General features: G+C 35.8%; 1 protein-coding gene across 1 annotated transcript; it reads left to right on the plus strand.

Moving 5' to 3' along the window:
• Window positions 1–27: 27 nt before the first annotated feature.
• On the plus strand, window positions 28–21,352 carry LOC110904045 (aldehyde dehydrogenase family 2 member B7, mitochondrial). Its single transcript, XM_035983112.1, has 13 exons — window positions 28–186; window positions 277–396; window positions 2,986–3,063; window positions 18,450–18,621; window positions 18,682–18,824; window positions 18,916–19,069; window positions 19,162–19,391; window positions 20,023–20,112; window positions 20,186–20,359; window positions 20,438–20,575; window positions 20,667–20,804; window positions 20,889–20,950; window positions 21,029–21,352. Exons 1-13 carry the CDS (start codon window positions 28–30, stop codon window positions 21,300–21,302), a joined length of 1,932 nt encoding a protein of 643 aa, XP_035839005.1. The 3' UTR covers window positions 21,303–21,352.
• The last annotated feature ends 4,669 nt before the right edge of the window (window positions 21,353–26,021 follow it).

The raw sequence follows: 26,021 nt of genomic DNA on the forward strand, positions 1-26,021 counted from the left end.
GTATCTTAGAGGTAAACCGTAAAAATCATGATTTGGTTTTATTTGCAGGGTCAATGTTGTTGTGCCGGATCACGTACATTTGTACATGAACGTGTCTACGATGAGTTTGTAGAGAAAGGAGAGGCCCGCGCATTAAAACGTGTGGTTGGCGATCCCTTTAGAAAGGGTGTTGAACAAGGTCCTCGGGTATTGCATGTTAATAATTAATTAATTACCCAATAACAAAAAAAAGATATACAAATTTAATATTTTTTGTGATTGTTGTTTACACTGCAGGTTGATTCTGAACAATTTGATAAGATCTTGAAGTATATAAGATCTGGGGTTGACGGTGGTGCTACTCTAGAAACCGGAGGCCAAAGATTTGGCTCTAGTGGATATTATATCCAACCAACTGTTTTCTCAGATGTTTAGGTAACGCTTTCAAGTTTCAACCACCGACGTTTTTATTTCATTTTAATCAAATATAGATAATATGCTTATCCTTATTCCAAGTAGGATGGCATGCTAATAGCAACAGATGAAATCTTTGGACCAGTACAAACAATTCTGAAATTCAAGTGAGCTATACATGAAGTATCCCTGGTAATTATCTTTTATTTTCGTTGGCATAATGAGGTGATTCGAAGGGCAAATGCAACTCATTTTGGACTAGCTGCTGGTGTTTTTACACAAAATCTTGATACTGCTAATACATTAACCCGAGCATTGAAAGTAGGAACCGTGTGGATCAACTGTTTTGATGTATTTGATGTTGCGATTCCGCTTGGTGGCTACAAGATGAGTGGGCATGGTAGAGAAAAGGGAATTTACAGTCTCAATAACTACCTGCAAGTTAAAGCGGTTGTTACTCATCTCAAGAATCCAGCTTGGCTTTAGTTCTCAGTTTCTATCTTCATATCATATGTTGTCTTATCTTTATAAATGTCAAGGAGATTTTAATAATAATGTTATCTTATGTGCCAGACAATGAAATAAGCATCTCTCTTTCTTCAAGAATATTTGTTTTACTCTCGCACCACACACAAGACTTTAGTTTCATAATCTTCCAAACCCCTGGACATGGATTTAATTTGTTGCTTGAATCTTCGCTTTGGACGTAGAGCTTGAAAACCAAACTCGAGCTCAAGCTCTTTTGAATTAAAAGAGTTGAAGCTCGGGCTCGGCTTGTTTGCACCCCTACTGTCAGGGTATGTCAATGACCCTGTCAGGGTATGTCGATCACCCATTCTGATATAGTTAAGAGCTAAGGCTGCAGCTATTCTGGTTTTTGATAATGAATGTGTATGTATTTGGAAAATGTGAGAGGTTTCAAGGGTCGTAGATAGCATATTTGTCATTTGAGACTTTATTTAGTCATCATCAAAGGGTCGTTCCGAATGATTATTAGATGACACACCAAGCAGTGTGTCATTTGTGCTTTGCAGGTCATATACCATCAAAGTGCACAATCAAAACGGCACACTATATTCATCATACATGGTTACGAGCATGTCACTTGCACTTAAGGGTGCTTAGCTCCTTTTAATTCTTTATTTTGAGGGTGCTTAGCTCTGTTTTTAGGCTCACAACTCCCATTATATATGGCGTATTATGCAATGGTTCAGTTCAAGTGATGCGTCACCCTGATGTTCTCAAGGGTCATCAATGGCTCAAATGGAATGGCAGTTACCAACGAACCTTTGTGATGGTCTTGTTCGCATCCATTTGAAACGTCATGACTATCCACGAACCTGATCGGTGCATTTTATATTAATCTTATATCCTACTAATTAGTCGATAAATGCACCAATATGTTTACAATATATATTACTTTGATTTCTATTTGTTAGATTATGGAGAAAATGTGCTAAAGCGTTGTTACTAAACTATACTTGAAAGAGTTGGGAAGAGTGAATTTTCAAATATCTTTACATATATTATTATTATTATTAACTTAAAGTTGATAGCTAATAATATTGTTTGCTAAAATTTAAATGAAACAATTAAAATTTTAGGGAGAGAAAGAACAAATTTTAAAGATCGATGGTTAACATATGGTGAATACTTATGCCAATTCGGTACCGACTTTTGGCGTTTCTGGTACTGGTTCACTACCGTTCCTTCATATACCGGTACCGTAAGAGGTATTTTCGGTATCAGTACCGATTCTGTATCGGTTGGCACCGAGCTTATCCCTACCCCTGAAACTAAAAAAATAAAAAATTAAAAGTTGAAGAAAATCAACGAAAAAAGTTGTACGATACCGCTGTTGTTCTTACGGTACCCGTGATCAGGGATGAGCAAATGGTACCGGGTAGCAACACTGAATTTCACGAACCAAAAGATTTCCAATATCAATTCGGCACCAACTTTTGGTGTTTTCTGTATTAGTGTCGGTTTTTACCTTCATGTACCGATACCGAACAAAACCATACCAGTATTTTCGATACCAGTACTGGCTCGATACCAGTTGACACCAAGCTTATCCCAACCCGTGATTTTAAAAAAATGATTAAAGTTAAAAAGTAAAGAAAATAACTATTATTATAATATTAAGATAATAAAAGTATTAAAAAAACTATATATCTTCCTATGCTAATAAATGAAAATCTTTTTTGGATACATGTCACCTACCGGTGCTTTCTCACCTTACTTTCATAACAAAACAGGGGGGACAAAACGTCGAATCCAGACCAACCAACGGACGTACCTGAGATCGCGCAAAGCTGACTTTAGGTATATACCACGTGCTATATCATGATCAATCAAAGAAAATAACATCCCAAGAACACTCGTTGGAACTTTTGATGTGTACCCCAAGAACACATAGGTCAAAGTGGCTAAAGTTCCGTCGAAAATCCAGATACCGGCGAGCTCATTTTTTCGGTGACTTAGGCGTCGCCGACCTGAAAGAGGTGGGATTGGGGGCGGTGATGCACGAGTGGTGATGATATTTTGATTATGGCCGGCAAACTTGTTTTTTTTTTCTGGTGACTTATGTAGCGTCACCCGAGAGAAGGTGGGGTTGGAGGTGATTCTAGATGGAGAAGATATGTTGAGGTTGAATATGCATTTGATATGGTGGGTGCTTAATCGAAGATGATGAAAACATGATTGATGCGGATGCAGGAGTTTTTTATTTTATTTAAGGATTTATAAGAGGGTTGGTGAATTGACACAAATGCCCCTCGGGGCATATGACTGCTTTTTTACCAAGTAAATGGATAGGGTTAGTGATGGGGGGCAAAAGTATTAGAAAAAAACGTTAGGGGCTCAGATGTTAAAAGATTTCTTTTTGGGCTGATAGGGTTAAAGTGAAACAATCACAGGGGCCAAAATCATAATTTACTCTATAAACATTGAAATGGTATAATATTTGAAACGAAAATATTGAAATGGTATAATGTTGAAACGATAACATTGAAATAGTATAATGTTTATAACAAAACGGAGGGGACAAAACGTCGAATCCCGTACTGGCTCGATACCAGTTGACACCAAGCTTATCCCAACCTATGATTTTAAAAAATTGATTAAAGTTAACAAGTAAAGAAAATAACTATTATTATAATATTAAGATAATAAAAGTATTAAAAAAACTATATATCTTCCTATACTAATAAATGAAATTCTTTTTTGAACACATGTCATATTTACTGGTGCTTTCTCACCTTATTTTCCTATTTATCTCTCATATTAAATAATAATAATAATAATTTTAAACTGTAACGCCCTAAAACGTATTACCTTAAAATGACGCAGCGGAAAATTTGGGCCTTTAAATTTCTTTCTATCTTAGTCATGTATCATACTTGGGGTTCGTTACTAGAAATATTTAAAGTTAATTGAAGGGTTTACATCGTTCGTTCTAAACTTTTACATCAATTACATAAACGCGTTTGAGCTATGTGACTACTCTTCCCGTACAATTCTTGCCCTTGACTCGATCTTCAATCCTCCAATACTTTATACTGACGATAGACCGTGTAACCTACATTCACCACAAACATGCACATCATTAAAATTTGATAATCTACATGCATAATCTATTATACATAATTAATTGATCACGCCGCAATCTTTCTATGTGTGCCAGACTTTTCGATTATCCTTCCGAATACAATCTTGCATTCCAATTCTTCAAAACTTCACGATGGACTACCATAGCATACCTGCAAATCTCATCTCATTCTCAAGGCACATGATTAGTAACTTAGTGCTCAAACATATTAAGGCTATGTACACATATATACAAGCCCCATTCCCTCATGTACAATTAATACTACATCGTACCTACGCACATCCGTATGTGCACTGTTGGTCACATACTACTCACTCACATCATATGCACATACTTACTTATAAAATACTTAATTACATTCATACATACATACTAGCTCTTACCTACCACATACATAATTCCTTATGGCTTACTGACATATCCTAATTACGAACCTCCATATAAGAATACATGTACGAACAAACTCATATACATACTTACTCCTATTTAGGATTACTTATAAGCTTAAGCCCTTGGAATGAAGTGAAATCTATACATGCATGCATACCCACGTACATAATTCATTACCCCGTATACTCGCTCACATACCCCGTTCTTACTTACACATCATAAACACTTTTTAAAATATCTTTCGGATGTGTTTTGGATCTTAATAATGTGTTCCATGTTCACCCGTAGCTCACCAAGCCATATGGTAGGGTTGAAGAACATTATGTATGCTTAATGAGGCTTGGAATGGGTTCACGGGGTCCGGAATCGAAGGAAAAACAAAGAAATTACATAACTTAACTTTTGCACCAGACCACCACCGTAAGCTACGGTGGCTACCGTAGCTTACGGTGGCCTTAACTTGCTTACGGTGACACAAGACTGCCTTACGACAGAAATAAAGGTCCAGTACCCACCGTAAGCTACGGTGGGCACCGTAACTTACGGTGGTGCCAGACCTGCATCCCTTTTTGAGCCTTAAAACTCCCTTAACTCATCCGTTTGGCATCCGAATCACTTGATACTTAATTCTAATCATTCGTAAAGTCATTCCTTACATAGCTAATTAAAAATCCCTGCCCCGGGGTTTCGACTCCATCTAAATTCTTTAACAATACTTACTTGTGCACATTATTCGACCCGTTTAAATCCACCCATTTGCTTTCTACTTAATTGACAATCTTTATCTTACTAAAATGTTACTTAACCTAGTATTTTCTGATGGATACATAATCTTACGAGATAATACCATATTCATAAATATCAACATTTATTATACGTACTAAGAAGTGAACTGAAATTCACTTACCTCATAGACCCCATGCTTCTTACTTGATATACCGCTTCCCTTGTCTTGCTAACTCCGAAGGTATAAGTCCACATTTCCGAGGGCCTATCCTTCATTAACATTTACATACACATGAACGTTAATCCACAAGTCAATGGTAATTAATCACATCAACAATCGGCTTTCATGTCATGTTGACTTCCGAGCATTCAATATCAACACACGTACTTGTGACCCTATCCACCTAACCTTTTCACATTTAGACGAATCGTTGAAACATGGTCCTAGCATCAATGCTTTCGATTAAGATTCTACATGTCATCCCTTACAACACATTACTTTCATGTTTACCAAACTAATGAATCACATAATATGTATCATTTACAACAACAAGGTTCATGGACCTCTAAGATGCCATCTTTTACCGATTACATGACTATTATAATTGAAACATGAAATTCACTCGAGACACCTTCCTTTTTGCATATTTACTAACACTAACACAACCAACTCATTATGCTAGGAATTTACACTCTTCACGGACACAATATCATCTATTACCGCTAATTAAGCATTTCATCAAACACTTGGTGTGCATACAACCTACTATGCATAGTTTACAACTAGTTTAGGCATAGTCATCTCCTTCTAAATTCCAATCGTTAAGAGAGTGCTCAAAATCACATTCCATTTATAGAATTAACCCTAGACTAACATCACATAACCTATTTCAAGCTAGGAACAAGTACATCAAACAAGAATTGGACATGGGTAGAACACCCATGTCGCCACTTTCATTCATAATTGTGGGTTTCACTTTAAATCATCAAATTAATTGAACCTGTTCATAACACATAATCTAAATGGTGATTCTAACACCTCTACATGCACAAGTTCATACAATTTCATAGTTTGATCATAACCCAATTCGTACAAACATCATCAAATCCAAAATTACAACTTACCATGTGTTTGTTAGGGCTAGATGATCAAGAAACTATGTCCATGCATCAGGTTTAGGCCGATTTCCCCTTTCAATTTGAAGGTCTGAACATGAATTAGGGTTTCACCCCTTTTCTTTCTCCTCTCTGTTCGATCGTTCCCACGCCCAGGTATGGGTAGTTGGGGTTTTTATTTTTTTTATTTTATATATTATCTTTCTATTTATTCAAAAACCACCCCTCATGTTTGATACCTATTCATGATATAACTAAATTTCTTATCCTTATTTGTTCTAACCAAACTTTTAACTAGGTTTAATAACCTAGTTATTCTGTTTCTTTCTTTTAAACGTGGCAACATACTAGTAACTGATTAACTCGAGTTTTTGGGGTGTTACAAATCTACCCCCCTTAAAGGAGGTTTCGTCCCCGAAACCTGCCTCATACTTAATCTTATCTTTTCATTGCACCCATTTTATTTGAATGTTACGTGCTGGACCTATTAGGGAACATGGCTACAGATTTTATTCTCAAACAACATAAAACAAGATTATACATGTACCCTTCACATTTCATTCTTTTACAGACTTCCAGCATTTCATCTGCGTATCCATTTCCTGGTGAGGCTTCATGAGAGTACCTGCATTACTTATCATTCTCAAGGTACACCATTAATAACGTTAACCCTCAACGTGTCTAATTCAACACACATATTTACTTACTTACATACAAACATACACATCTACGTACGCACACATACTCATACCTATCTTTCACATACCGACATACACAACTACATACTTACCTACCCTTACTACAGCTTTACGTAGATACATACACTCATACATACATATCACATGTCTTCACGCAATCCTACATACACTCCTACATACGTACTCTTAGAGTTATAAAACATACATACGTATAGTACCCACTTACTATAAACGTACCTACGGTCACTCATACCTTACTTACGTAACTTCTACATACGTGTACAGATGCATACAAACGTACATACTTGCTTATCTATTAAGGTACATACCCATATGCTCATGAGAAGCTTTACGAATCATCGAGTGGTACACCGGGGTGCGTTACGGATCACTCAGAAATGCACACAAGACAAAATCAGAGAATCGGGCTAGACAACCCGTCGGCTACGGCCTCTAGCAAAGTCCCTTTTTGCAGATCCGTTTCGTCGTCCGAGCGCACTAAAACGCGCGTAACTTTTGACCCGTTTACCTGTTTAACCTCCCGTTTCTTCCTACACGCTTGTAAATTCACATTCCATCATATAAACTTAAAATTCCACATCCGGATCAAGGAAATTCTTAACTTACATGCATTCGGCTTATTATGACTTTCTAATCATTTGACCCGTTCGTGCATTTATCAACGTAAATTGTTTAATCGACCTCAATCTCGTAAGAACTTAATGGTTTCATTGACGCCTATCATAAAGATTAATTTCTCGGATGTCTAGCATTCTCTTAATCTATTTTTCGCTCAAAAGCTCATTTTGACCCGTAATGGGTATTTACGCATTGTAAGGTCTATGGCTCGCAAAGACCATACCTCTCCCTTCCATACTTATCTAAAACATTACTTTGACCGAACAACTTGGTTCTAAACCACTTTTACTATCGTTTGCCCAAAATACCCTTCAAGGGCATTTTGGTCAACTTTAATTCAATCATTTACAACGAAAAACTTCATCACATATATGACCTCAAACATTAAGTTCAATTAATTTAAACAGTATACTACTTACTCGTACTAATAAGTGATTACAGGAATCACTTACCTTATGCGTCCGTGCTCGTATCCGATTTCTCGCCTTTTCTTGACCCGTTATTCTTTCATGCTTGAGTCCGTCACGACGTGATTCCTATACTTTCATTTCATCGAAACCACGCTCTTATTAGCATACTCATTTGTACATGTAACAATCATATCATTCGCATAATTCATACTTAACTTTCCTTAGTCATTTCTAACAAGCATCAAAACATCTAATCAACTTCATATCCTCTCCAACACACGTAATTCATCGGGTAATCAAAATTAACACATATTAACATAACATGTATCAAACGACTTCCTATAATCCTGCTTTTTCAATAACGAGTCAAATCATGCTTCTTGTGCTTGTTGACTTCCAGGAGTCAACTATTAACCATAGGTAACTATCGACTTATCAACATATGCCCTTAACATCATAATCGACTATACGGACGACATTGTATACATTTTATCGTACACTTACATAACTCTTGCATTCACATATAGTATGCATTCCATAACATTTTTATATAAAAGACCAATTCCATAATTTTCTACATGCAACACAAGATTTTAAAGTTAGTCATCTCAGTAGTCGAATCATAATCACTTCGTTTTAGTTCCATCCACATATGAGCTTTCTTCTTTCTTACACATTCGACTACCCAAGTAGTTGGGTTTGGCATAAACACTCTCAAAGAGAGTTAAGCATGCACATTCGACTACCCAAGTAATTGGGTTTGGCATAAACACTCTTAAAGAGAGTTAAGCATACACATTCGACTACCCAAGTAATTGGGTTTTTCACTTTTAACATAAATTCTTCTTTCTATCCGTATAACGGATTAAGTTTCTAGCATTCATGAGAGTATTCAAAGTCACCCGTTCAAAACGAATGGTAGCTTACTCTTGCTCGACTTGTTTTCTAGAACCGGTCGGCTCGCATAGCTTATCATAACCTTTGTTAGCATAACCAAATCCGCAATGGTTTGCTATTTCGTATTCGCTACAACATAGCGCCCGCCTGCTACCCCGTTCTACCGGGCATACCTGCAATAATTGCCACGGTCTCACGAACGTCATATGCTTCTTGCGTACTGGCCAGGTGTGCAATCCACACACTAGTTTCGTGCCTTCGTGTAATCATCGCCTTATGCCCGAGAGATGGGTTTCAGTTTCGTGCATATTTCTAAAACTTCCCCAAGACCACATCATGGTCTTTCGTTTAATAATTACCCTCCCAAGGAGACCCCTTCCTTTTTATTTTGACATCGGTACTCATACATATTAGGATTGTGTACCTGGGGTTAATTGCCTAGTGCACCTTCGCCCGCCTTGGCGTTCATCCTATTCTGCATTCACGGATCACCCTCTTCAAACTCTTAAGCTTACCTTGCACATAACACACTATTAGTTTCCTTCAAGTACATAATCTAATACACACTTACATTCGCTTTTGCATTTAGGCCTCGATCGAGTCTTAGATTGTACGGGTTCTTGGTCACGAGAGCACACCGGATTGAGTTCAAGTATTTACCTCCTGTTACTTGATTCTCTCAAACCAGGGCTCTGATACCAACTTGTAACGCCCTAAAACGTATTACCTTAAAATGACGCAGCGGAAAATTTGGGCCTTTAAATTTCTTTCTATCTTAGTCATGTATCATACTTGGGGTTCGTTACTAGAAATATTTAAAGTTAATTGAAGGGTTTACATCGTTCGTTCTAAACTTTTACATCAATTACATAAACGCGTTTGAGCTATGTGACTACTCTTCCCGTACAATTCTTGCCCTTGACTCGATCTTCAATCCTCCAATACTTTATACTGACGATAGACCCTGTAACCTACATTCACCACAAACATGCACATCATTAAAATTTGATAATCTACATGCATAATCTATTATACATAATTAATTGATCACGCCGCAATCTTTCTATGTGTGCCAGACTTTTCGATTATCCTTCCGAATACAATCTTGCATTCCAATTCTTCAAAACTTCACGATGGACTACCATAGCATACCTGCAAATCTCATCTCATTCTCAAGGCATGATTAGTAACTTAGTGCTCAAACATATTAAGGCTATGTACACATATATACAAGCCCCATTCCCTCATGTACAATTAATACTACATCGTACCTACGCACATCCGTATGTGCACTGTTGGTCACATACTACCCACTCACATCATATGCACATACTTACTTATAAAATACTTAATTACATTCATACATACATACTAGCTCTTACCTACCACATACATAATTCCTTATGGCTTACTGACATATCCTAATTACGAACCTCCATATAAGAATACATGTACGAACAAACTCATATACATACTTACTCCTATTTAGGATTACTTATAAGCTTAAGCCCTTGGAATGAAGTGAAATCTATACATACATGCATACCCACGTACATAATTCATTACCCCGTATACTCGCTCACATACCCCGTTCTTACTTACACATCATAAACACTTTTTAAAATATCTTTCGGATGTGTTTTGGATCTTAATAATGTGTTCCACGTTCACCCGTAGCTCACCAAGCCATATGGTAGGGTTGAAGAACATTATGTATGCTTAATGAGGCTTGGAATGGGTTCACGGGGTCCGGAATCGAAGGAAAAACAAAGAAATTACATAACTTAACTTTTGCACCAGACCACCACCGTAAGCTACGGTGGCTACCGTAGCTTACGGTGGCCTTAACTTGCTTACGGTGACACAAGACTGCCTTACGGCAGAAATAAAGGTCCAGTACCCACCGTAAGCTAAGGTGGGCACCGTAACTTACGGTGGTGCCAGACCTGCATCCCTTTTTGAGCCTTAAAACTCCCTTAACTCATCCGTTTGGCATCCGAATCACTTGATACTTAATTCTAATCATTCGTAAAGTCATTCCTTACATAGCTAATTAAAAATCCCTGCCCCGGGGTTTCGACTCCATCTAAATTCTTTAACAATACTTACTTGTGCACATTATTCGACCCGTTTAAATCCACCCATTTGCTTTCTACTTAATTGACAATCTTTATCTTACTAAAATGTTACTTAACCTAGTATTTTCTGATGGATACATAATCTTACGAGATAATACCATATTCATAAATATCAACATTTATTATACGTACTAAGAAGTGAACTGAAATTCACTTACCTCATAGACCCCATGCTTCTTACTTGATATACCGCTTCCCTTGTCTTGCTAACTCCGAAGGTATAAGTCCACATTTCCGAGGGCCTATCCTTCATTAACATTTACATACACATGAACGTTAATCCACAAGCCAATGGTAATTAATCACATCAACAATCGGCTTTCATGTCATGTTGACTTCCGAGCATTCAATATCAACACACGTACTTGTGACCCTATCCACCTAACCTTTTCACATTTAGACGAATCGTTGAAACATGGTCCTAGCATCAATGCTTTCGATTAAGATTCTACATGTCATCCCTTACAACACATTACTTTCATGTTTACCAAACTAATGAATCACATAATATGTATCATTTACAACAACAAGGTTCATGGACCTCTAAGATGCCATCTTTTCCGATTACATGACTATTATAATTGAAACATGAAATTCACTCGAGACACCTTCCTTTTTGCATATTTACTAACACTAACACAACCAACTCATTATGCTAGGAATTTACACTCTTCACGGACACAATATCATCTATTACCGCTAATTAAGCATTTCATCAAACACTTGGTGTGCATACAACCTACTATGCATAGTTTACAACTAGTTTAGGCATAGTCATCTCCTTCTAAATTCCAATCGTTAAGAGAGTGCTCAAAATCACATTCCATTTATAGAATTAACCCTAGACTAACATCACATAACCTATTTCAAGCTAGGAACAAGTACATCAAACAAGAATTGGACATGGGTAGAACACCTATGTCGCCACTTTCATTCATAATTGTGGGTTTCACTTTAAATCATCAAATTAATTGAACCTGTTCATAACACATAATCTAAATGGTGATTCTAACACCTCTACATGCACAATTTCATACAATTTCATAGTTTGATCATAACCCAATTCATACAAACATCATCAAATCCAAAATTACAACTTACCATGTGTTTGTTAGGGCTAGATGATCAAGAAACTATGTCCATGCATCAGGTTTAGGCCGATTTCCCCTTTCAATTTGAAGGTCTGAACATGAATTAGGGTTTCACCCCTTTTCTTTCTCCTCTCTGTTCGATCGTTCCCACGCCCAGGTATGGGTAGTTGGGGTTTTTATTTTTTTATTTTATATATTATCTTTCTATTTATTCAAAAACCACCCCTCATGTTTGATACCTATTCATGATATAACTAAATTTCTTATCCTTATTTATTCTAACCAAACTTTTAACTAGGTTTAATAACCTAGTTATTCTGTTTCTTTCTTTTAAACGTGGCAACATACTAGTAACTGATTAACTCGAGTTTTTGGGGTGTTACATAAACACAAATATAAGATAAGAATAAATATTTAGATAAGGATAAACATTTGTTTTTATTATGATTATATTAAATAATAATAATAATAATTTTAAGCAAAAAATTAGATAAGAATATTAATGATTATTTTTTTATCGTCATATTAAATAATAATAATAATAATAATAATAATAATAATAATTTTTAACAAAAAGTTGTTTTTATACTAATAAATGAAAATCTTTTTTGGACACGTGTCACTTTCTGGTGTTTTCTCACCTTATTTTCCTATTTATCTCTCATATTAAATAATAATAATAATTTTAAATACAAATATTAGATAAGAATAAATATTTAAATAAGGATAAACATTTGTTTTTATTATGATCATATTAAATAATAATAATAATTTTAAACAAAAAATAGATAAGAATATAAATGATTATTTTTATTATGATCATATTAAATAATAATAATAATAAATTTTAACAAAAAAATTGTTAAGAATATATATTTAACAAAGTTAAATGTTATAATAAGTTAATAGTACATTAAAGTTCATTTTTAAAAGATAAATCTTGACGACTGTATGTGTTAACATATAACATTATATTTTATTAAACATGTGAAATATACGAGTTTTTTTAAAGATATATCTTTTTTTATTATTTATTATATAAAAGTACATTTATGCAAAATAAAAAAAACAAAGTAAAATGTTATAATATAAGTAAATAGTACATCTACGTTCATTTTTTAAATTAAATCTTGATGACTGTTTTTATTAACATATGACATTATATTTTATTCAATACGTGCAATATACGAGTTTTTTTTAAAATATATATTTTTTTTATTTATTATATGAAATTATATTTATGCAACCCGTGTAATACATCTTACTATATTTATCTTAAATACTCTAACTCTAATTAATACATCATTCATGATTGAATATACAATTCGGGGTTTTAACCTAGTTTTTATAATATTAAAATTACTATTCATTAGCTTCTATTTTTAATATATAAAATATAACTAGTTGATTTTCCGCCCGCACGTTGCGGCGGGGACCCAATAACTACAAAACGCATGTCAGCAACGGCAAGCAAATACCGAATATCAAAAGATAAATAAAAATGACGTGGTAAGGATAGTCACTCCGTCCTAAAAAAGCGATTTTAAATAACCTAATATATAATAATAGGACCCACATGTCCTACACCTTGAAAATTCGGTTGTTTTCAGTTCAGTTATTACAGTGCTAACACGTTAAAATATGGATGAGCTCGGTACCGGTAACGGCACCAAAAGTACCGATCCGGAAAATCATCGGAATTAGGTACTGGCACCGAAAATGCTCGGTACAATACAGTATGGTATTTGAAGGTAAAAATCAATAAATACAGGTATGGTGCTGGACTGGTGTCGAACCCAAAGTAACGATTCTGAAAACGCCAAAAGGTGGGTACCAAATTGGTACCGAAAATGATTTGGTATAGTTAATTTGGTACCGATACGATACCGGTTTGATTAGAGGATTTGATACGATTTGTTCATCAATAATCTAAACATCCAAGTTAATTTTTCGTTCTACAATTCATTCATTACAGAAAAAGACAAAAAAAGAAAGCCAAATAAGTTGTTGTGTATATAAAACCTCATTCAAACGAAATACAGTTTACTTACTGTGCGTATGAAAAGTAATCTAAACGGTACAATTACTTGCATTGCTACGTTGCTACAGGATTTGAAGAGCTCGGTACCAACCGGTACCGAAAATAACGTTATTGAAATCCCCAAAAGTGGATTCCGGTACCGGATATACCTGGTAAGGTATGGCTCGGTACCGGTCGGTATTGGTACGACACCGGTATTTGAGGGTAAAAACTGTTGAATACCGATGCCGAACCGGTATCAAAAATACACATGGTTTGGTAAATTTGATAACGGTACCCGATATCATTTGCTCATCCCCTTAGCGATGTTACTATTCATTCAATTTTATTAATTACTATTTATTGGCTTCTATTTTTAATATATAAAATATAATATGATATAATTTAATATTTATATATAATGTTTGGCGTTTTCCTACTACTACTATTATAATAATAATAATAATAATAATAATAATAATAATAATAATAATAATAATAATAATAATAATATAATAATTATGATTATTATTATATTATATTATATTATATTATATTATATTATATTATATATTATATTATATTATATTATATTATATTATATTATATTATATTATATTATATTATATTATATTATATTATATTATATTATATTATATTATATTATATTATATTATATTATATTATATTATATTATATTATATTATATTATATTATATTATATTATATTATATTATATTATATTATATTATATTATATTATATTATATTATTATTATTATTATTATTATTATTATTTTAAATAAGTTGTGAATGGAGGGAATAGTAATCATTTCAAGCACTCCATCCAAGACTGATTTGGTACTAGCTCCTCCCGATTCTTTATTTTCGTACAAAAATGGCTGCTTGGAGAATGCTTTCTTCTTCTTACTCTTACGCTCCAACTCTCTTGCGATCGCTCGGTAAACTCTAGATTTTGTTCTTCAGTCACTCCTTACTCTTACTAGTTACTTTCTGTTTTCAGTTGATCCGATCCAACGATTGTTTCAATTTTCTCTGGTTTTTATTTATTAACAATCATTTTATGCTGTTGAGATCGATGAGCTCGTTAGGTTTTGAAATGGTATATTATGCATTCTAATTAAGAATTTTGTAAAGTGAACGTTGTTTTTATTATTTTATATATTAAGCGTCTTTATGTAGTTTAATATTGATTTATTGATATGTTTTGTGATTAATTAACTAGTGAAAAGATTACGCCTAATTGAATTAGAGCCCTAGGAGTTCGGTAAAGTGAATAAAGTTTGATTTCTTTATGCAACTTACTAGGGGTGTTCAAAACTATCCGAATCCGAAATATCCGATATCCGAATCCGAAATATTCGAAAAATCGGATATCCGAATTTTTCGGATTCGGATTCGGATAGTGATTTTCAAAAGTTTCGAATATTTCGGATATCCGAAATATCCGAAAATTTATTTTTCATTTTTTCGGATGTCCTAATATCCGAAAATATCTGAAAAATATTCGAAAAATATCCAAAAACTTATATTCGGATATCCGAAACTATCCAAAATATCCGTTTCCAAATATGAAAAAAATAATAAAAAATAAAAATTAAATAAAAAGTTGGATTTTCGGATATCCGATTCACTATCTGAATTCGGATATCCGAAATTTCGGATACTGATTCGGATAGTGAAATCTGGTATCCGAAATTTTTCGGATATCCGGTTTTGAACACCCCTACAACTTACTAATTATAGTAAGATCTAAAGGTAAAGGTACAACTATTACTTCCAGTTTTGAACTGTGAGCACGTCGTTTAACTTACGTCTCATTCTTGATCTGATATTTGAAGTAATTAGAAAGTTGGATATGAAGGAGAGAGTGGTTTATGGACAGTGGCGGATCGAGAGATAAAATTCAGGGGTATCCCAATTTTTTTACCTAAGGTTGTCCCTAAGAATCTGAGAACCATTAGGGGCCCTATGCGGCTAATTAAATAGGCTGTTTAAAAATTTCCTTTACTTAGGGTCATCATGAGAATTTGGGAGCACACGGGGTTTACTACTAGTATATATAACTACTAGGTTATAGATTCGTGTATTACATGAGTTGAATAAAAAAATATTAAACAATTAGTAATAAGATTTAGATATTATAATATGATATTTTAAGACTAGATATGATTGAAATTATGTATTACTTAGGTATTGATATTTTGTATGGTGAAACTATTTTTAAAAGCAAAATTATTAATCAACTTTTCTTAATCCATACTTTATAATATAACGTCACTCTCTAGTAAGGTGAGAAGATGAAAACAATTTATTTATAGGATTCAAATATAATTTTAGTTTTACATTTTAAAACATATATTGATTATCATTTTCTTTATTAATGGGTGTATAACACACACCAGAATGTTATTAAATAGGTTTATATAAAAATATAAATGTTATTTACAAGTTTTGTAGATAATATTTAGTTTCTAACAAAAATATATTCAACAACAAAAAAAACTGACAACTCATTAATTAGGTCAATCTAAACTTTATAAAATGATAAATAAACAAAGTAAAAATAAATAAAACAAACAGGTAATATATACAATAAATTTAATAAAGTAAGATGGTTAAATAAATTTTTTTTGAAAGGTAAACTTTATTAAAACGGTCGGCCCGACAAAAAAATGCAGGACCGCACCAAGAATCGTCTACAACATATACAAAGGGGAACTACACCAATCTCTCCAAATCAAATCAAAGAGTTTGGACCTACTTTTAAGCAAAAAGAAACTAAGAGACTTAACCTCCTGAAAGATCTCTTCGCTAACACCTTTACTATTAGATGGTTAAATAAATAAAACAAACAAGTAATATATACAATAATACAAAGATAGAGGATCATGTACATTAATCCAGAAGAAGTGTGAGAAGTGTATTATAACACTATATATAACACTATATAACACCATATAAACACCAGGTAACACTATGTAACACCATATAACACTATGTAACATTATATAACATTTTGTAACAAATATAACACGTAAGATGGTTAAACATCAAGGGAGTTTTACTTTTACCAAAATGTGACTTCACACTTTCTGACTTCCTGACTTTTTACTCATCTTACCCAATGTTATCATTTCATCTTCTCCGATTCTTTAAGAAATGCCGCTCCAACTTTTGGTGACCGGAAATATAACCAGAAAACTTCATTTTATCTCATCTTCACCTATATTTAGGGGTATCCTTGTGTTTGCTTAGAGGTATGTTATGGACTAATACCATTGCAAGGTATGGGACTTGTCCCACATCGGTTGTATGGGCAACTGATGTGGGGTTTATATACCAAATGGGCTCTCTTACCCATCTTACCCAATGTTATCATTTCATCTTCTCCGATTCTTTAAGAAATGCCGCTCCAACTTTTGGTGACCGGAAATATAACCAGAAAACTTCATTTTATCTCATCTTCACCTATATTTAGGGGTATCATTGTGTTTGCTTAGAGGTATGTTATGGACTAATACCATTGCAAGGTATGGGACTTGTCCCACATCGGTTGTATGGGCAACTGATGTGGGGTTTATATACCAAATGGGCTCTCTTACCCACCAGACTAGTCTTTTGGGTTGTGTTCTCCCGTTTGGTATATAACATTGGTATCAGAGCCAGAACTCGGAGTGGTGTCCCACCGAGTGGTGGCCTGGAGAGAGCCAGCCGTGACCAACGTGGCCGTGACCAACGAGGCTCGGAGTGGTGGCCCATGGAGTGGTGGCCTGGAAAGAGCCAGCCGTGACCAACATGGCCGTGACCAACGAGGACGTTGGCCCTTAAGGAGGGTCGATTGTTATGGACTAATACCATTGCAAGGTATGAGACTTGTCCCACATCGGTTGTATGGGCAACTGATGTGGGGTTTATATACCAAATGGGCTCTCTCACCCACCAGACTAGTCTTTTGGGTTGTGTTATAAACCCCACATCAGTTGCCCATACAACTGATGTGGGACAAGTCCCATACCTTGCAAAGGTATTAGTCCATAACAAGGTATCCTCAATAAATAACACGAAGGTTAAAAAAATATTGCATTTCGTCAAGAAAGTTGAGGGGTATCCCGGGCAACCCCTGACCTCCTCGTAGATCCGCACCTGTTTATGGAATTGATATGATTTAATTAATGTTATATGTGTGTTAAAAGTTAAAACTATTTTTTGTACCTAATATTTTAATAATAGGTGTAACCATTGTAATTTGTGGCTGAATTATGATTATGTAATCCCATCTTTAGCATACTGTTATTCAGATTAAAACTGACTTTGACAATCAACTGCATAATTCAGGCACCTATTATTCTGGCAGAGGAACTGGTATCAGTAAGTTTAGTACAGCTGCTTTAGAGGAACCGATAACTCCACCCGTCAAGGTTGAACTCACCAAACTCCTTATTAACGGACAGTTTGTGGATGCAGCATCAGGTAACTCAACTAGTGTCAACATATGTTGTTAACAAATCATATTGACTATCTTTGATTCAGGTAAGACTTTTCCAACACTCGATCCAAGAACAGGGCAACTGATTGCCAATGTCGCTGAAGGGGATATTGAAGATGTTAACCGTGCGGTGCCTGCCGCACGCAAAGCATTCGATGAGGGCCCATGGCCTAGAATGACTGCTTATGTAAGCTTATTCTTTGGCTGTTATGTTTCCAATAAATGTGTTTTTTTTTTTTTTTTTTTGCAGTATTTTATTCTTTTTTATATGTCAACAGCAAAGATCTAAAATACTGCTGCGATTTGCTGATTTGGTTGAGAAGCATACTGATGAAATAGCAGCTCTTGAAGCTTGGGACAATGGGAAACCGTATGAACAGGCTGCATCAGTTGAAATACCACTGTTTGTTCGTCTTTTTCGTTATTATGCTGGTAAGTAGTGGTGGATGTAAAAATATTGGTACCATATAAAGTTTTTCTCTTAAAAAGTTAAAAATGTTGGTTCTGTTGTTACTACTTCATAGGCTGGGCTGATAAAATTCACGGGCTCACGCTTCAGGCTGATGGGCCTCATCATGTTCAGACCCTGCATGAACCGATCGGTGTTGCGGGCCAAATCATTCCATGGAACTTCCCTCTTCTAATGTATTCTTGGAAGGTTGGGCCTGCTTTAGCATGTGGCAATACGGTGGTACTTAAAACCGCTGAACAGACGCCATTGTCTGCCCTATATGTGTCAAAGCTTTTCCATGAGGTAATATTCATATAATTTTATGGGAAATTGGCATGTAATAATCCCACCTGGACCTTATTGGCCATTAATAATCCCACCTCAGAATATTCCCCCCACCAGTCCCACCTTTCACCTATTTTTCCTACAATGGTCCCCCGTTAAAAAAACTTAACGAGGTTAAGCTTTTTTTCCAAATTACATACAGATTTTTTAGGGCTTTGATTAGAACGACGATACGAGTCCATTGATGTAAAACTTGCCTCGAAACGATGCTCCAAACGATGAAAACGACGCTTCAATTCGGGTGTTTAATTTTTCAATTAACCAAAATCAAGTCACTTGGAGCATCATTTCGAAGTAAGTTTTACATCAATGGACTCGTATCATCTTTCTGATCAAAAGCCCTAAAAAATCTGTTTATAATTTGGAAAAAAGCTTAACTCCGTTAAGTTTTTTTAACGGGGGACCATTGTAGGAAAAATAGGTCAAAGGTGGGACTGGTGGGGGGAATATCCTGAGGTGGGATTATAAATGGCCAATAAGGTCTTGTTGGGATTATTACAGGCCAATTCCCCTAATTTTATTATGCAACATCAAGATTTGGGTCCAGTAAGGCCCATTTAGTAATGTTTATCCTCATCTTGATTAACAGGCAGGACTTCCTCCTGGTGTGTTGAATATTGTGTCGGGTTATGGCCCACGTGTTGGTGCTGCTCTTGCTAGCCATATGGATGTCGATAAGGTTGGTTCAAGGATTATTGAATCATATTTATGATATACATCAATGTTAAAGTTTTTGAATAAACTTTATGTAGCTTGCTTTCACTGGATCCACTAACACGGGTCAAATCGTTCTTGGCCTGGCTGCGAAAAGCAATTTAAAACCAGTGACGTTAGAACTTGGTGGGAAATCACCGTTCATCGTGTGTGAGGATGCCAATGTTGATGAAGCTGTTGATCTGGCACATGATGCTCTGTTCTTCAATCAGGTTTACTTAATGGCGTCTTGAGTTTGTATAGTATCTTAGAGGTAAACCGTAAAAATCATGATTTGGTTTTATTTGCAGGGTCAATGTTGTTGTGCCGGATCACGTACATTTGTACATGAACGTGTCTACGATCAGTTTGTAGAGAAAGCAAAGGCTCGCGCATTAAAACGTGTGGTTGGCGATCCCTTTAGAAAGGGTGTTGAACAAGGTCCTCAGGTATTGCATGTTAATAATTAATTAAATACCCCATAACAAAAAAAAAAGATATACAAATTTAATATTTTTGTGATTGTTGTTTATACTGCAGGTTGATTCTAAACAATTTGATAAGATCTTGAAGTATATAAGATCTGGGGTTGACGGTGGTGCTACTCTAGAAACCGGAGGCCAAAGATTTGGCTCTAATGGATATTATATCCAACCAACTGTTTTCTCAAATGTTCAGGTAACGCTTTCAGGTTTCAACCACCGACGTTTTTATTTCATTTTACTCAAATATAGATAATATGCTTCTCCTTGTTCCAAGCAGGATGACATGCTAATAGCAACAGATGAAATCTTTGGACCAGTACAGACAATTCTGAAATTCAAGTGAGCTATACATGAAGCATCCCTGATAATTATCTTTTATTTTCGTTGGCATTTATTAATTGGTTTATTGTGAAATAGGGATATCAATGAGGTGATTCGAAGGGCAAATGCAACTCATTTTGGACTAGCTGCTGGTGTTTTTACACAAAATCTTGATACTGCTAATACATTAACCCGAGCATTGAAAGCAGGAACCGTGTGGATCAACTGTTTTGATGTATTTGATGCTGCGATTCCGCTTGGTGGTTACAAGATGAGTGGGCATGGTAGAGAAAAGGGAATTTACAGTCTCAGTAACTACCTGCAAGTTAAAGCGGTTGTTACTCATCTCAAGAATCCAGCTTGGCTTTAGTTCTCAGTTTCTATCTTCATATCATGTGTTGTCTTATCTTTATAAATGTCAAGGAGATTTTAATAATTATTATATCTTATGTGCCAGACAATGAAATAAACATCTCTCTTTCTTCAAGAATATTTGTTTTACTCTCGCACCACACACAAGACTTTAATTTCATAATCTTCCAAACCCTTAGACATGGATTTAATTTGTTGCTTGAATCTTCACTTTAGGAGTAGTGTTGATTCAGTTCTTTATTCATAATGGAAAACATGTAAACATACCTGTTACAGCAGACAGTGCAGTGGAGAATCCAGTCAGAGAAGATGACATCCCGTTCGACATAATTGTCAATGTGATCTGGTTCCTCCTTAGGGTGCTAACTGATGATGGGGACTAAGAAAACCGACAAGGGAATCGGTTATGGGAGAGAGGAGATCGATGATGATGATGATGTTATCATTAGGTTTTCTAATTAAGTGTGTAACCCAATGACCTCTACATAATTCTCCTTATATAAGCACCCAGGAGGAAACCTAATTAGTTAATAAGGGTAATATGGTCCATCAACAATTAACAACTAATTAATTAATAGGTTATTATATATTTTGATCTATATTATGTAAATGATTATAATGGCTACTAGATTAAATATTAAACATAATATATTTAATCTTACATTCTCCCACTTAGCCGAGTAATCATTTACCATGAGTATTAGATAAGCCTGATCAGGAGTTAACATACATTTTAGCCTTAAACAAGTACTATAGCAGAGAAATACAGCCGTTGAATCATTATGCGACTCAGGACCCCCATTAGTCATACTATAGCCTTAATTTAAAACCTAATCGTCATGATCAAAATACGCGTAAGCCCTTTGTTTGATTTGTAACTTCATTTGTCTATATGCCATTATACCGGTTGAACATATTCTAAGAGACACAAAATCAAACTGAGGAAATTTCATTAATTATAAAACATAAGCTAGTACAATATGCTCAAATAAGGTCTTTACTAAATCCCATATTCCGAACATGTTCTTCGTAAACCTTAGGAGGGAGACCTTTAGTCATTGGGTCCGCAAGCATATCTTTAGTACTAATATACTCGATACAAAGATTATTTTCCTCAACTCGTTCACGTACGAACATATATTTTGTATCGAGATATAAACCAGCTCCAGTCGAACTGTTACTGTTCGAGAAACTAACGGCAGCTGAATTATCACAGAAAAGCTTCAATGGTCAAGAAATGGAATTAACGATTTTGAGTCCAGTGATTAGATTTCTAAGCAACATTCCATGACAGGTTGCGTTATAAACAGCAATGTACTCTGCCATCATTGTGGAAGTTGTGGTCAACTGTTGTTTATAACTCTTCCATGAGATAGGGCCGCCTGCTAACATAAAGATATAGCCCGAAGTGGATTTCTTGTCATCTTTGCATTTGGCAAAGTCAGAATAAGAATAGCCCACCACTTCCAAATGATCACTTCTTCTATAAGTCAGTTTATAGTCTTTCGTCCCTTGCAGATATCGTAGCACCTTCTTAGCTGCTTTCCAGTGATCTAGGCCAGGATTAGTCTGATAACGACCTAGCATTCCAGCAATATAAGTGATATCTGGGCGAGTACAGACTTGAGCATACATCAGGCTCCCGACTACTGACGCGTAAGGTATCTGGCTCATTTGCTCCTTCTCAACCTCTGTTGTCGGACACTGGAATGAACCGAAAACATCTCCCTTAACTACTGGAGCGACGGAGGGTTTGCACTGTTGCATGTTGTAACGTGTAAGGACACGATCTATGTAAGCCTTTTGAGACAATCCTAAGATCCCTTTGTGTCTATCTCGGTGAATTTCGATGCCAATGACGTAAGAAGCATCTCCGAGATCCTTCATGTTGAAGTTATGCGAGAGTAACCGCTTCGACTCATGCAACATGTCTAAACTATTACCTGCCAATAGAATATCATCTACGTAAAGGACAAGTATAGTAAAGTTGCTCCCACTCATCTTGAGGTAGGTGCATTGATCCACTTGATTCTTCATAAAACCTTGTTTCTTCATGACTTCATCAAACTTGAGGTACCACTGACGTGATGCTTGTTTTAACCCGTAAATGGATTTCTTCAACTTACAGACTAGATGCTCTTGACCTTCAGGTTTAAAGCCTTCAGGTTGTTTCATGTAAACATCTTCGTCTAAGTCTCCGTTAAGGAAAGCAGTTTTAACGTCCATCTGATGCAACTCTAAATCAAAATGAGCTACTAGGGCCATGACGATCCTTAATGAATCTTTACGAGAGACAGGTGAAAACGTCTCTTGATAATCAATTCCCTCTTTCTGAGTGTAGCCCTTTGCAACCAATCTCGCTATATAGCGTTCAACGTTCCCATTCGGATCCAGTTTTGTTTTGAACACCATTTACATCCTACTGGTTTGACACCGTTGGGTAATTCTACCAAATCCCAAACGTCATTTTCTTCATGGAATCAAGCTCATCAATCATTGATTTATTCCATTCAGAAGACTAATTACTGCTAATGGCTTCATTGTAAGAGATAGGATCATTGAGCTTTCCGGGATCCATTTCAGTCAGGTAGGTAACATAATCATCCCAATTAGTAGGCCTTCTTTGCCTAGATGACCTTCTGAGTGGATTATCGGGTTCAGCGTTGTCTTGGTTTTGAGCGTTTGATGTGCCTTCGTCATGAGGAATAATGGGTTCTGATTGTAGAGGTGAATTTGGAGTTGGTGCAATAGCTTCAGGTGCAGTAGTTGCATTGGGTACAAGAGGAGTAATCGGAGTAATAGTAAGCGACGAGTCTCTTCCCCCCCGCGTCTTGTACTTCTTGCAATTTTTCATAAGTGTTGGTACTGCTCCCAGTGACCTTGAAATCCTCCAGGAACGCGGCACGCTTAGTTTCAACAATACGGGTGACATGGGAAGGACAATAGAAACAATAACCCTTTGAATTATCAGGATACCCGATAAAGAAACAAGTAACTGTTTTAGGGTCAAGTTTCCTTAGGAAAGAATTGTAAAGTTTTGCTTCAGCAATGCAGCCCCATACTTTTATATATTTAAGAATCGGTTTCCTTCCTGTCCAAAGTTCATAAGGATTTTTAGGGACAGACTTAGAAGGAACTCTATTGAGTATATGAACAGCTGCTTTTAACGCTTCAGTCCAAAGGAATAATGGTAAATTAGTGTTGGCTAACATACTGCGCACCATGTTCATAATGGTACGGTTTCTTCTTTCAGCGACACCATCCTGCTGTGGTGTACCAGGCATGGTGTATTGGTTCACAATCCCCTGGCCCTTACAAAACTCATAAAATGGACCAGGAGCTTGACCCACATCAGTTGTCTTCCATAATATTCACCGCCTCTATCTGATCTCACAACTTTAATCTGACGATCTAATTGCTTTTCAACTTCAGCCTTATAATCTTTAAAAGTTGTTAGAGATTCAGATTTCTCCTTAATAAGATACAAGTACATGTAACGAGAATAGTCATCAATGAAGGTGATAAATGAAGTATGTCCTGTTATGCCAGCGATTTGGTAGGGACCACTAATGTCAGTATGAATGAGTTCTAATAAATTAGAGCTCCTAGTGGCACCTTTCTTATTCGCCAATTTCATTTTACCTTTAAGACATTTGACACATGTTCCGAAATCAGAGAAATCGAGAGAAGGTAAGACTTCATCCTTTACGAGATGATTTAATCGTTCTTTTGAAATGTGGCCTAAACGCTGATGCCACAACATGGATGAAGTCTCTAAGTCTCGTTTCTCTTTCATCTTTGTGATTGATTCATTAATGTTATATGACAACAAAGATTTGGAAAAGCCATCATCTAGTTCTAATCTATAGAGACCACCATCCAGAATACCAGTACCATAAAGAACAGGATCATAGAGGATAGAGAGTCTGCGATGACCATGGGAAACAATAAAACCGTCTATGTCTAACTTTGGTCCTGATACAAGGTTCCGAGTTACCTCAGGAACATATAAGGTATCATAAAGTTTAATACATAAACCAGTTTTCATAACTAATTGTAATGTTCCAATGGCCTTCACTTCTAATTCTCGATCATCCCCAACCTTAAGCGTTCTTTGGTTTCTTTCCAGCTTCCGGATTGAAAGGAATCCCCGAGTTGAATTGGTAACATCAACCATAGAACCAGAATCAAACCACCAAGAATTAGCAGGAACACTTAAATTATAGGACTCAAGTATCATAAAATAATCGTTACCTTTCTTAGCCAGCCACTCCTTAAAGTCAGGGCATTCCTTCTGCATATGTCCTGTCTTTTTACAGAACTTGCAGCGGATTCTGCCTAAGGAGTTCTTTGAGCTGGAAGGTGCACTTGTATTAGGATTAGGCCTTTGGACTTTCGAAGCATCCATCCTATGATGATTGTTCTTCCGCTTCTTAGAGTTGGAGGTAGTGAAGTTAGCAACATCGGTAGTGCGATCCATCCTCATACGCTCTTCCTCTTGTACGCACATAGCGACCAGCTCAATCATCGTCCATTTGTCCTTCTGAGTGTTGTAATTGATCTTGAATGCTTCAAAGGACGAAGGAAGCGAAGTAATGATGAAATGAACGAGAAAACCATCACTGATTTCCATTTCCAGCCCCTTCAGCTTATTGGCCATGTCATTCATCATCAAGATGTGCTCGCGAATGCCGCTCCTCCCATCATACTTAGTTGT

This window comes from Helianthus annuus, chromosome 14 (genome assembly GCF_002127325.2).
Source record: "Helianthus annuus cultivar XRQ/B chromosome 14, HanXRQr2.0-SUNRISE, whole genome shotgun sequence".
Classification (NCBI taxonomy): Eukaryota; Viridiplantae; Streptophyta; class Magnoliopsida; order Asterales; family Asteraceae; genus Helianthus; species Helianthus annuus.